Below are 14,376 nucleotides of genomic sequence, written 5' to 3' on the forward strand. Positions count from 1 at the left end.
TTCCAAATGCCCAATGATAGACCAGCTAAGAAGAAGAGAAAAATCTCCACGTGTCCTTGAAGCAGTCACTTCCAGCTAGTAATCCATTTAGGGTTTTTATCAATTTCCACTGAACATCTTTAATAACCTTGCACAAGCAGTACGAGATTACTCTACCCAGTCACATGTTTCAATCACAAATATTTTTTACCCAATTTAATGAGATTCTGTAAGGCAGAAACAGTCTGTTCTTACCCGATAGTGAGCAAGCTGCAGGGCAAGTTGCACAAAGGCATCAGGGCTGGTTTTTGCTTTCTTTATTAGTCCTTTTCCAAAAGTTTCAAAGAAAAATGAACAGAAGTCCACATCGTCTGCCAGAGCTACGGCAGTGCTCAGAGACCTCTCAATCACTTCTTGACACTTAAATAAAGAAACAAATAATTACACGCACCTATATGTATACACTCATGCATTCAATGGCAAGTATTTTTAATTGATAAATAAGAAATGCTGCCTTTATGCATGTCAGGAACATCACTACCTAAATAATTTCCCTTTAGAGAAAGAAGAGAAGCTATTTTTGCCAGGAAGTTAAAATTCAAAAAGCTAATAAAAATGTTTTAAGCCACTGTACATCCAAAAATAACACTTTAAAAAACACCAGCATTAAAACTGTTTAGATCACCAGAACATAAAAGAATGACCCATAGATATAGAATGGCAATAGCTGTATGACTTCCAAGCTGCCATACATGCCTAATTAAATACATCATCAACCATTATTTTTTTATTCAAAATTAAAATCAAAACAGGCAGTGGCAGTTTGTCCTGAACTCAGGGAAAAAAAACCCCAAACAAACCTTATTAGGCATGTATACAGAATTTTGAACACAAAAAAAGACAGGTAGTTTCAGGGAACTATTAGATGAGTATTTGTTGTGACAACGGTAACGAAATCTCAGCAACTTACACTTAATTTTAATACAGTTATTATTTAAAATAGATAGCCACTTTTTTTTGATATATTGCCAACCAAGAAAGCTTGATGTTAAAAAAACCCTGACTTTATAAGTAAACTGAGTAATGCCTACACATCCTACAGGACTCATAGGAATTTATAGCTGATTTATAGGGTTACCAGTAATTACATAAATAATATGACTGCTTAGGAAAAGAGAAGTTTCTTCCTCAAACCACTTCTTCTGTACTTACTTCTTCTGGTATTTCCCACTGTAGTTTGGTGGGAATAGGAATATTTGGATTGGTATCTCCTTTGCAATGCCCATCTTCTGAATAGCCCAGTTCCAGATACTCAGTTGCCATCACATTCTGCAAAGAATGATATCTCTTCAGAATTGCAAAACAATATGTATTGCTGTGGAATTAGGATTTCATTGTGAAATCAATATAACCTATTTTCAGTATACAGTGAAATACAATATACAAGCCATTTCCAAATACAGAAAACAACTGCAAATGAAGTCCTCAATTTTACCTCTTATTTTAAGGCATTTTTATTTGTGTTCTGAGTGGGAAGAACACCAGATATGCACCAAACACTTATTCAATTACACTGATGCATTTTATTAATTGCTACTGAGTTAATCAAAATGTTTCAATTAAAAACCCACTAGAAGTAAAAAAATAAAAGTCTCTTTCATTGAGACAGTCTAAACTGTCAAGTCACTCTCAAATCAGTTTGACCTTCTTTTTTCCCTCCTTAGAGAGTGCAAGGAATTTTTTTTTTTGTTCTTACAGACATGAAAGTCTTCTGCAGTAAAACTAGGAAATTACTGGAGGGACCAGTTAGACCTGGGACCAATTTGCACAAATACATATGAAATCAGAATGAACTAATGTTTATGAAATAGTTTTGATTGAGTCATGCAACTGTTTATGGGTTTAAGCTTCAAAAATAAAATTAAAAAAATCAAATAGGATTTCAAGTAATAAACTAAGCTCATGATGAACAGACATGACAAAGTGCATTTATTCCACTCATTGCTAATAAATACAAGAGATAATGTAAACAGCATATCAATCTGCAGCTGATCAAATAACAGGTTAGAGGAAAAGTTAAATTCTGTATAATTTCTTTAAATTTTGAAAGTAAGTGTGAGATTTCTATAGCACAAGGAAGCTTAAGGGTTTCAGGAGCACGTATATACACAAATTACAATGTCATATCAAAGAGACGACAATCTATGGATTTAAAATATTATAAACATGTTAGACTGGAAACTGTATCACTTTTCTATGAAGACATCTATGCTCACTAAAATGCTGCCCTTCAAAGGACAGCATCCTTTTAAGCAAGGGTTTGAGATATTTTTAAAATTCTACACTTGCTACAGACATAGGCCCCTGATCACTCATCAGCAACATGAATGCAAGGGATTGAAAGTAATTGCTGATCTTCAGCACTGTTGCACAGACCATATTACATTATCTTCCACATTAGCTTTTGGTTCTAACCACCTACCTCCCACAGGTGTCCAACAATAGGAGCATCTGCCCAGGAGTGCTCTGCATTCAGACCCATTTTGCCATTCTTGAATATTATGAGAGTGAATGTTTTGTCAAACCACCTACAAAAGAAATCAGTATTTCCTTATGGTTTTGTACATTTCCAAAGCATTTTTGTATTGTAACTTCATCTCTCTCCAAAATTCACATTAAAATGCATTAGTTCTCAACCTTTTTTTTTTAAAATAACATTTTATTTAAATAAATAGACCTAAATTCGAACCTCATGAAGTTCAACAAGGCCAAATATGAGGTCCTGCACCTGGGTCAGGGCAATGCCCAGTATCAACAGGCTGAGGGATGAATGGATTGAGTAGCCCTGACAAGCAGGTCTTGGGGATATCAGTTGATGAAAAAGTCTACATGAGCTGGCAATGTGCACTTGCAGCCCAGAAAGACAATCATGTCCTGGTGTGCTTAAGAAGCAGCATGGCCAGCAGGTTAAAGGAAGGGATTCTCCTCCTCTATTCCACTCTGGTGAGACCCCACCTGGATCACTGCCTCCAGCTCTCAGGTCCCCAGCAAATACAGACACAGACCTGTTAGAGTGGGTCAGAAGAATGTCATAAGAATGGTAAGAGCAGTGGAATACTTTCCCCATGAAGAAAGGCTGAGAGTTGGGGTTGTTCAGTCTGGAGAAGAGAAGGCTCTAGGAACACCTTGCAGCCTTTCAATATCTTTTATTTAGGGCTTAAAAGAAAAGCTAAGAAAGACTTTTTACCAGGGCTCATAGCGGCAGGACACATGGCAACAGATATAAACTGAAAGAGGGTAAATTTCAACGGATCATAACCGAGAAAAATTTTTTACAATGAGGTGGTGAGACACTGGAGTGGGTTGTCCAGAGAAGTTGTGGAGTTCTTGTCATTAGAAGTGTTCAGCATCAGGTTGGACTGGACTTTGAGCAATCTGATGCTGTGAAAGATGTCCCTTCCCGTTCCAAGAGGAGTTGGAACCAGTTATTTTTGAAAATCCATTCCAACCCAAACAATTCTGTGAACTCTATGAAATTTATCAACTTTTAAGTCACTGATTCGCATGTATTAGCCAAATTCTAAAAAAGAGAAGGCATTTTCCACAGAAGCAATACTGCACCTGTCGTAACATCTGCCATGTATTAATGATTTTGCATATGCATCCAGTGACCTCTCTGGATCTTCTTTCTTGTACCCATGCTCGAGGTCATCCAATGTCACAAAGAAAGCTGCTTTCTCAACAGCATCTAAGGACTGTTTGTTCTTTCCACGGCTAAAATAAGCCTGACGAGCTTTAGCCCATGGTACTCTGTAAAAAAAACCATTGGTTTATAGCCAGATTACATAAACATGTGAATGTTTCATCACCCTAAAGATCACTGTGAGATTCCTCCTAGTTTTACAGAATTTGACACAATTACTTTCAATGCATTTAAGCTATATGAGCAGTGAAAAGTTCTGAAAATACTCATACAGTGTAATCCTAGGAACCAATTCAATTTATCACACACGTGCGAAGCTTAATCCTCAGAAATTCAACATTTCTACACATAATGAAAGCAATTAACAGATATTAATGCCCATTGTTACAACACCTAAAAAGTCTGGACTCTTATAAAAAAGTCAATAAATAATTCCAACAAATCTGAAGCAAAAGAAGTCCTGATCAATGTAATTTCTATATGGCTGCACCATGTTTACTTCTAAATTTATGTGATTTTCCCAATGAAAAAAAAAATCTGTTTGTTTTAAAGCAGAAAGTGAACAAAAGGAAGTACTCCTAGTACATAAGTATATTAAAATCCACAGCTCTTTCTCGCTTGTCCAGAAACAATTTGACAGAGTTTGCCACAATTTAGTTGCATTCAGTGATCTTGTACCTAGAACAGAGTACATACTGCTTTATTGTGTAGGTGCAAGTCATAAACATGGAGTAACAGTTACTGAATTCTCATTCTCAATCAAAATTTTTAAGATATTCTTTAAAATGCCAATGAATCTCAGCGTAGACATAAAGCTATTGAACTCAAATAGTTCAATATGTGTAGCACTGTAAAGCTTTCAATTACCACTCTTTTGACTGCCACAATTAAACCAACTTCTCCAGATAAGTAATCCATATTACTTATTGTCACTGCAAAATTCCTTTAACTCCACACAGTTACAAATGACTGAAGCACTGTTACACATCAGCAATATACAAAATAAGTGACCAGTGTACAAGCAACTGACTGCAGACTATTCTAAAATTCCAAAGCCAGTACTCAGTTAGCATGTTATGTAACTATTTCTAAACACTAAATTTGTCTAAAAAATAACCACCATACCTATCTCCTGCAGTAAGAGCTGCAAGTTTCGCTTCACCAGCCTGAGGCTCTGAATCATCATCAAGAATTCTCTGCATCTGCTGTTCAATTTCTCGGGGTTTCAAGAGTCTGCCATCATGGTACAGCCACACTTTGAAGTAACGGCCCTTGTGATACACAACAATGTGTTTGCTGTCTTTCACATGCTGGAGAGTATCTAGAATTGCAATCACTTATGTGAAAACAAAGTTGAGATCTCAAAACACTAATGCACTAAATAACATCAAACGCCTGCTGCATGCACTACTAGTTATTTCAGCATCCCATGTTATTTCATCACAAATATTCCTGCACGAAACAGCCAAATACCCAGATCTGACAACCATTTGCACACATAGCCCCACCAGTTTCCATGCTGGAGGTTAGTATTAAGGAACAAAACCTGCATTTTTCTATCTGAAAATTGAGCACTAGTAGTGTAGTCTGATAAAGCAGTCAGCAAAAGAACATGCTAGATGAATCTGAGGAGAGGTACTTTTAAATCATCTCCATTGAAGTGCTAGACAACTCATGGTACAACCTGTGAAGAGTCTTAAGAGACCCAAAATTTAGTACCATAAGGTTTTGTTCACATTTATCCTGGTAGAGGCAGAGTGAACACTCCATATATGGTCAACATGTTTAATGTTATGGATGTCAGTGAAGCAGAAAACTGAACCACAATTTTTTCCTCATTTTATTATTTATATGGTTTAACTGGGATAAGCCAAAATTTAGTCATGAAGGCATTGTATCAAATCACAGGTGAAGGTTTCCAAAACAGACAGAAAAAGCCTGTAACTGATGAAAACTGTTAACTGAATTCCTTCACTATCCCAAAGAACTGTTATAATCCTATGAAGCTGAAAAGACCCATTATTGAGATGGTGAAGAAAGATGTCAAAAATAAAGGCTGAGCCTAAAAATCATGATTCTGAGAGATATGAGAAACAAGAGTTCATTACTTCAGCTGTTCTCAGTTAACCATCAGGTTTTGGTAGGTATGCTCAATCTATTTATCAGAAGCAGCACTGTGCTAATTGTGCCTCTGGCTATCCACGTTGCATTTCTGCCAACTATAGGTCTGGTAGAAGCATCACTCCAAGTGTCAACTGCATTAATACAATGGGCTGTGAATTGAGAAGATCCCCCTGATGGGGGGGGCTGGGAAAGCAGCAAAGCAATCAGCTAATGAGGTAAATTTTTCAGTAATCCCAACCTGAGTCAGGACACTGCAAGTATTTGTACCTCATGTGTCCATACTAAAAAAGACAACCTCATGAGTGTAAAAAGCAAAACTGAGATCACCAGTCATCTACATCAACAACTGACTTCACAACAGTTGTTAAGCCCTGGCACTTACCTTTAGACACCTTTACTTATATAGGCCTAAACAGAGGTTCATGCACCTGGAATACACATTTGTTGCAAAACAAAAAAATCCTTTTGTTTTGCTAGTCCAAGAAACCATTTAGGTACATTTGAAGATGTACATAACATGCTGCATGGAATTCCTACTAAAAAATGGGAATGGAAAGACATAAAGGTTCTTTCCTTCTTAGAAGAAGTAGTTCATCCCATAGTATGTTTTGCTAAAAAACATGAAGATGAAACAACTGCTCAAGTGACAGAAAAAGATTTTACCATCAATTAATATGAAGTCATGCTATGGAATTTTTCCTTTTTTTCTTTAGGAACTGTAATATACATAAAAAAAATTGAAATCAGGGGGCAAGAAATCAAGATACTCGTGAGAATGTGAGAAAAATGTCCTTATAACTCACATGTTCATACAGAATGACAAAGTTGTTTGTCTTTTAGAAAAATAGAAACAAAGAAAATGGAAAAAGTGAAACAGAAAATGTGAAGTGCTTAGGAGAAAAATAAGCTAATTTTTATGATACAGACTGTAGGTTAATTTGAAAGACTTGAATCAGGAGAAACTGAGGAGAACCATTAAGACATATAGAATGTATTTTAATCAGGTATTAGTTAGAATGAGCTACTTCTACACTTTTATGCAAAACTCATTTTAAACTAAAAGAACACCAAATCCAAAGTTAAATGCAAACCATTTATACCTTTTATTTTATTGAGGACAGGGAAAGGGCAAGGGGTGCACTTTTAGTACTTGAAGTACTCTAAATAACAATAGCTCATACACTACAGATGTCCAATAGAGATTTAAAACCTTGCTCGTCCATTTAAGCTACTAATTTGTGACAGGGAGTAATCACATCAGGGATGTGTTTGTCTTCACTCTGCAGATAAAGAAAGCTGAGGCACAGCTGGAAAAAAATTCCTCAATAAACTAGCAAAGGGCAGCAGCAGAACTGAGAGCAAAGTATTATCCAACACATGCACCTACTGCTTTATCCACTACCCAATGCCACTTTTCCCCTTTATCCAATTTCATACAGTACAGCAAATGTAGGACAAAGAATGGGCACATCCCTGTTTCTGTTTAGAAACTCTATTTTGAATTCTGTAGTTGAGTGGGAGTAACATGCTCAAAGGCAGTTTGAAACATAAGAGCGAGTAACATACGAAAAACATCTATGCACTCTATAGCAATTCATTACTTCCTGATTCTTGGAATACAGTATTTGATGTATACTTGTGTCAGTCAGATCCTTATGTAGAAAAATGGGATCTTGGTAGAAAAGACCCTAAACCCTAAATTCCATTACAGCATTTATTTTCCTTGGCTGGCCTTGCTTACCTGATTCCTCTCCTGGGATACGGGAAGTATTAAACATCCTTTCCCACTGAGCTGAACAAAGTGGAACAGTAGATCCCATCAGAAGAATCTGTGACACAAATGTACATTAAAATGTAATTTTGCATATACAATTAGAAAATTAAAAAAGCAAAGAAAATAACAAGGATCTGACTAAAGACAGGCTGCAGAATAATAAGATTTATAATACATCAACTCAGTTTTGTTTTTTTTCCTCCCTGTTCATCCTCTTTCCTTGAACCACACGTGGAAGATTCCAAGGACATTCCAGTAGTACTATTTTTTTTCCTTCCTACCAAAAGTTCGCTCTTCAGGAGGGATGACTGAAGCTAGCTAGCATCTGAAATCCAAAAAACCTCTCGATGGCTGGTCTGGATGCAAAACTTACACATGCAGCATTCATTACCCCTTAATTTCTTATTTTAGAACTATTTATAGTTGTGTAGGAACAAAAGTTCACATTTCTCAGATTTGTAGTTACATACAACTAATCACATCCTTGCCATGACCTTGAACAAAACTACTTAATTGTTTCCACAACCCTTGTTCACTACAATACATAGCCACTGGACATAACAGAAACTCAGGATGGGATTTACCTTGCCTATCTTTGCTACCTAGAAATTAGTGCAACACAGGATTTTATCACCATCTATGCTTAAGCTCCCACTGGTCCACTCTTGGCATCAAGAGGCCTCCAGTCCTTTGTCCCAAAACCTCATGTGCTCACACCGCATGGCACCACAGACTTTTCATCCTTCAGTGACTCAAAAGTACCATTACAGGCTTAACATATACCAATAATATCACTTATACAGAATATCTGACATAGGCAAATACAAGTCTCTATTTGTCTTTTGGGTAATGACGATGCTAACTTCAAATACTGCAATTACTTGGCATAACAGAATCCTGTATTTTTGATAGTTGCTATTTTGTGCTGCGTGTAATTGAAGAGATAACAAAGATGACATGGGACCACAAAAATTAGTTACATCTTACATATAGTTCTAACAATAAGAATTCCTCTCCTCTCCCATTCTGAACAGTGATCAACTTGTCATTGGAAAGAGATCAAAAGCCATTTAAACTGATATACGTACTGGTTTGAGTTCTTGTCTGTCCAGTTTTTTCCGATAGAGCAGGATGGCATGGATAACATTACCAGCTCTAGCTGCCTGCAGGGTTGTGGGACGTAAAGAAAGGAAGTCCTGTGAAGTAGATAAGAATCATAAGTTAATGATTACCTGACTTTTATTTGAAAAACACCACTGACAGTACTTTTCATCCACATTCTTAAAAGTTTATTCTGGAAAATATATATATAAGGTTTCAAAAGATATGGAATGCACTAATGCAGCGAGTTGATGACTTGAAACTTGAATTTGTTCAGCAGTCATTATCTTCGTAAACAGCATCAGTATTAAAACATACATGACAGCTGTTAATCATTCCAGCAGAAAAGACAATGCTACGTAAAACTTGATCCAAGACCATGTTTTTTCACTTCCTTTACAGACATTTGCATGTATGAGCACACATCTCCTTTGAATTGTGTCACCCATGCAGTTTTACATGGAGCTTTTGAAAGAGTGCTTGCTGCAATAAGCACAAAACCGTGTAAGTAATTACTGTATGAGTTTGCCAAAGTGGCAGATGTGCTAGGTTTGTTATTAAGACAGATGTACTTAAAGTACTTCAAGTACTCAAGGTACCTGAATGTATGTGAAGGCATTGGCTGCAGACTATATTAAAGAAAGGAAAATGGATGTTACATACTAAATGGCAATGGATTTCTAAGCAGAAGGATATCACAAAGTAAGACACCTGGCAGAAATGTTAGTGCCTGACACATAAGGTGTTTATAAGTATTTACCTACCATCGCAAAATAGTTACTATTAACCATAATTGGTCCACGTCCTCTAAGGTAGATATATTCTTCCCACCAATCACTAACCTGAAGGAGGAAGGAAAACAAAAGCAGTAAAATCTCATAATTTCCACAGTTTGTTTTTAGGTTAATGGCTCCACAAGACAACATTCTGTACAGAAGCAGGAAGGAAACTTCTAATTTGTCTCCCTACTTAAAAAAAGACAACAAAAAACCCCCCTAATTTGTCAAACTTCAGGAAAAACAGTAAAAAAAGCAGTGAAAGAATTGAGTTAAATTCAGCTGTAGCTCTCTGATAAGGTTCCAAAGAAGTCATGATCTCAAGATAATATTTGAAAATGATTCAGATCTCCTGAATGCTTTGCAGCCTTTGCCAGGACAGCTTAGGCTACTGGGTACAGATATATGCTTCATAATATATCACAAAGGAATTATGTTACAGTTCTCACTATGATTCTGGGGTTTGGGTCTTCTTTTTTGGCAAGAAAAAAAAGAAAAAAGAAAGAACAGAGCAACAACAATATTATTACAATTCTTTATTTTTCTTCTATATGATTCAGCTGCTCTATATTATAAAATTGGCCTAAATGACTCTTCTAAACTATCTGGGTAGCCAGACCCATTGTTGAGTTATCAAGGTCAACAAGTAAATAAACAGACCCCAAAAGCAATCCTAACAGCAAAAGTTAAATCACCTGCTCCAGAATAACAAACACAAAATAAGGATTCGTTTTTTCAAGTTCCATTCACCACACTGTTTACCAAATCACACAAATTATTTATGTGCAAAATCAGGTGGTCTCACACATACTTTACAAAAATATTAGGCAGTTTCAATTTCCTTCTTTTGCATTTAAGAAATAATGAAGCTTAAGCCAAAAAGGGCAACAGGGAACAAATAATGTCATTTGAACAATTGAGCCTTCTATTTATACACTCACATAATTGGTGGCCCACCAGGATTTTAGCTTCAAATACCACTGAAGCCTTGGTCCCAAATTAAATGCAAAGTCTTTGGCCAGACCCTCCATTCTTCTGAACTTTTCATCATCCATTAGTGGCCGAACTGATTCCAGATACTAGAATACAGGAAAAGAATCAGCATCAGTACAGTAACAAATAAGCAGCTTCTCACCATTCCTACTAAAGCATTTTAACAGCAAATAAACATTATCCAGTCTCAACCCATGAGGCTGCAAATACTACATTTCTAAAATAAGAGTGTATGCTCTTCTAAACGTCTGCTGCAAACTTCAAAAAATAAGATACTTTTCCAGACATTTGTCAGCAAACCACAAGTGGAAGAGGTTAGTTTTCTAAAGATTTTCCACTCAAGAGGGGAAGATATACAGACAAATTTTTTTTCATCTCTAAAAATGAAACCTTCAGTTTCTGTGACATATTGTCATACTTACACACTTTGCTGTAAGGCTGTGTGTCATAACACACACATTTACCTTTTCAACCTGTGGAAGACAATAAAAGTGGTATGCTCCAAAACCCTGGAAATCAGACTTTTGTGGCACAGTCTTACAACAACTGATTTCATGCCATCCAATATGAATTACACTGGCTTCAAACTGTCACCAGTTTCAGTGGTTTGTCACAGCCTTTATTTTAATTTCTATGCAGAAGTTTGAATCCATCACACAATATTAATACTGCCATGCAATACTTCTATAAGACATGGCAAACTCCCCCATCTAAATATGGATTCTCCTAAACATCCACTGGTCAGATTATGTGACCGATCCATCTGTTTTAGAACAAGCAGCAGTCACTAGCATTGAGGCCATGTTGCTGAGAACACAGCTGCGCTGGGCAGGGCACGTCTCCAGGATGAAGGACCACCGCCTCCATAAGATCCTGCTTTATGGTGAACTTGCCTCTGGCTGCCGCAAGAGAGGAGCCCCGAAGAAAAGACACAAGGACTCCCTGAAACAACATCTCAGCCTCGGCCACATTGATCATCTTAACTGGTCTACTCTGGCCTCAAATCAGGAGGCCTGGAGACACACCATCTATAACGCTGCCGTTTCCTTTGAGAACGCACGCAGGATCACTCTCGAGGAGAAAAGACAACGCAGAAAGAATCGTATCCTGCTGAATACACCACCTAAGGAGTCTTTCTGCTGTGCCTTTTGCAATCGGATATGTCTATCTCATATTGGCCTCATAAGTCACCAGCGTGCCTGTAACAAACGTGGATAGAGCCTTCCTAAATCTTCGTTCGCGAAGCCCAGCCATGAATGAATGAAATATGGATTCAATGTTACTGAATAAAACAAATCAGTGAATGTACACACCCTATTGACTGTGTCTTTAACAGCTGGAACCGGTAATCGTGGTAAAGATGTCTGGAAACTGTATAACATGGGTTTACGTCCTGAGAACAGTTTTACAAGGGCCTGAAGAAAAGCAAAAATAAACACCACAAATTATTAGGTGCAGCAAAAGAAAAATTACAGAGTAAAACTGTAATGTAACTCAGTTCTTTTCAGTGGTAAATTATATTGTACTAAATTTAGGAGACTAGCATATTTATCACTGTTTCACAAATAAAAAAGGCATTGACAGAAACTAACTCCCTAAAGGTTAAACAATATGTCAGTGGAAGACAAAGATGGTTATAGTAATTTCTGACTTTCCACTCAATTTTCTTGTCATTAGACAATGATGCTGTTTTATGTATGGTACATCTTGATCTCAGTAGAAAATAAAGACAGTTACTTAGCACTTCTTTTCTTCATATATTCCCCTCTGTAAAGATTAAAAAAACAAGTCTACCAGTTGATCTTTTACTATACTACATAGTAGATCCTACAAAAATACCTGTACTGCACTTCAAAACAGGAATCAAGACTGTCACTCAGCCAAGGTTTCTAGGTAACTATAGCCACCTTCAAAAATACTAATTATGCTTTGGTATCATGGTTTAATGTTTTCCAAAGTTATAGCTCAACATCAACAATAGGACTGATATCACAGGGAATTAATTCAAGCATAAGTATATCTCTGCTAGTCTACTACATGATTTGAACATATAAAATTGTGCAAGCATGCCAGTGTTATACTCAGTGCTTGTGTTACAACCCAAAACAAAAAAGCCAGAGATGACTTAGCTTCAGATATTATAGCACCTCCTGTGTTCCACAGGAGACTGAAAACAGAAGCAGCATTTCTGTCTACAACTACTTTTCAGCTGCAGCACACAGTAGGCTGAAAGTCTAAACCATGCAAGTTCTAGGTTACACATGAAAGGATTTTGACAGTGTCACCCTATTTCAGCATGAAAGTGAGGTCAAGCATTATTCCAACAATCCAGTGGAACCTTTAAATCTTGGTCCAATATATTACGTCATATATTGTATATGAGCCAACAGACTAAAGACAGAAGAAAACAGAGGACGTAATTTCACTACTAAATTCCGAAAACTTCTCCCTTCTGTCTCCTGTTCAACTGACAAAACTATTAGTTAAAATGCAGAGTGTTTCCTCCCTCTCAATTTCCTTGATCAGCATTTCTAGAGGAGGTTATTTCAAGAAGCACAAAACTCTTAAGAATTGCACAGTATTACCAGCAAGAAAGACCTCCCTGCAAATGGATCTGTATCAGAGCCATCAGATGTACATAGATGCACCACAGTGATTGGCCCAATAAAATCTATTTGTGCTTCATGACAAGATAAATTTGAAACCAGGTGGGAAAGAAAAAGCTCAGCTTTCCATATGAAAATCTAATTCTATACTTGGAGACAATTTTATTCCAGAACTCTTAAGCCAGAAAAGGCTAAAGTTACCTTCAGACAGAGAATACCTGCTCAACTGACAAAATTCAGCAAACAGATTTCATGGTATTTACCTCTTAAGCAAACTTGTAGCAGAAAATTTATAAAGTTTGAGACCATTAAAGTGATCTGACAGACACACACACACTTCATTACATCTGATTTCATACACAGACACAGCAAATAATGTCATTCTAGCATATGTTGCATCTGTTCACAGATGATTACTATTTTTTAACTAATTAAAATATTTTATTTAATTTTTTAAAACCGCAACTAATAATTGCATTTTCCCCTTACCACTGGTACAGGAAATGTGACTTTAGAAGATGAAATATGTTCACTAGAAGTGTCACCAGACTTCCAACCAGTCTGAAAAATCATGTTGTACTGTGACTGAAATCAGAGCTCAGGTTTTTGACTGGCATAACTATTTGAACAGAAAACCGTATTATAAAAATTATTATAAAAATATGGAAAGCTAAGGTAGTTGGAGCTGTTTAACTAGCAAGATCAGTCTTCTCTTTTGTTTGGTCTAGTTAAAGAGAGAAAAAGATCTTAAAACAAATTTTCATAGTAAGTATAGATGAGACTGCTGAGCATACACCTTTAGCATTCTGTATTCTTAAAACATATATAATACACAACAAAATACATATGCAACATATATGATAGGAGAAATTTATAAATATGATATGCAACAAAGCATGGTAAGTAGCATTACAGTTCATACTCTTTTAAGTTCAATAAGGCAATATTAAGAGCTTTAAAAATATCTGGTAGGACATGCTGAAAACCAAGGCAGCTAGAGCTTCAAGCAATTGACAGAAAACCTTACCATTCAGAGCCTCTGGACTGTACAAATTCAAGTCACGAGGCTGATACCGCTTCCAGGAGAAACCATCAATTAGAAATTTCATTTGTAACAGACAAACATTAAATTCTATTTTAGTGTACCATTCTGGATACCTGTCCTTGAACATATTTCATAGTAAATCATGACACGTGCCTAGGTTAACGCACACCAGTTAATTTTTGAGGCTGCAGAGACTAATTTTATCATAGTATGGTACTTCAGTTATTTCTACAACGATACTGCCAAAAGTGAGTTGAAACAACTTAGACCAAGCA

The 14,376-nt window shown here is 36.5% G+C and overlaps 1 protein-coding gene across 5 annotated transcripts in view; it reads right to left on the reverse strand.

Moving 5' to 3' along the window:
- Window positions 1-14,376, reverse strand: part of CPT1A (carnitine palmitoyltransferase 1A) — a 38,727-nt gene that overhangs the window by 9,679 nt on the left and 14,672 nt on the right. For all 5 annotated transcript variants that reach the window (XM_027732622.2, XM_027732618.2, XM_039383911.1 and 2 more), the window contains exons 6-15: window positions 11,764-11,865; window positions 10,399-10,536; window positions 9,446-9,523; window positions 8,669-8,776; window positions 7,548-7,635; window positions 4,808-5,003; window positions 3,601-3,789; window positions 2,462-2,567; window positions 1,192-1,308; window positions 235-399 (exon numbers count right to left, since the gene is read on the reverse strand). In XM_027732622.2, the coding sequence (XP_027588423.1) occupies window positions 235-399; window positions 1,192-1,308; window positions 2,462-2,567; window positions 3,601-3,789; window positions 4,808-5,003; window positions 7,548-7,635; window positions 8,669-8,776; window positions 9,446-9,523; window positions 10,399-10,536; window positions 11,764-11,865 (1,287 nt within the window). The remainder of the gene's footprint in view (window positions 1-234; window positions 400-1,191; window positions 1,309-2,461; window positions 2,568-3,600; window positions 3,790-4,807; window positions 5,004-7,547; window positions 7,636-8,668; window positions 8,777-9,445; window positions 9,524-10,398; window positions 10,537-11,763; window positions 11,866-14,376) is intronic.

The sequence above is a fragment of the Pipra filicauda genome, unplaced genomic scaffold (assembly GCF_003945595.2).
Source record: "Pipra filicauda isolate LSUMZ 115617 unplaced genomic scaffold, ASM394559v2 scaffold32_size4067784_pilon, whole genome shotgun sequence".
Taxonomy (NCBI): domain Eukaryota; kingdom Metazoa; phylum Chordata; class Aves; order Passeriformes; family Pipridae; genus Pipra; species Pipra filicauda.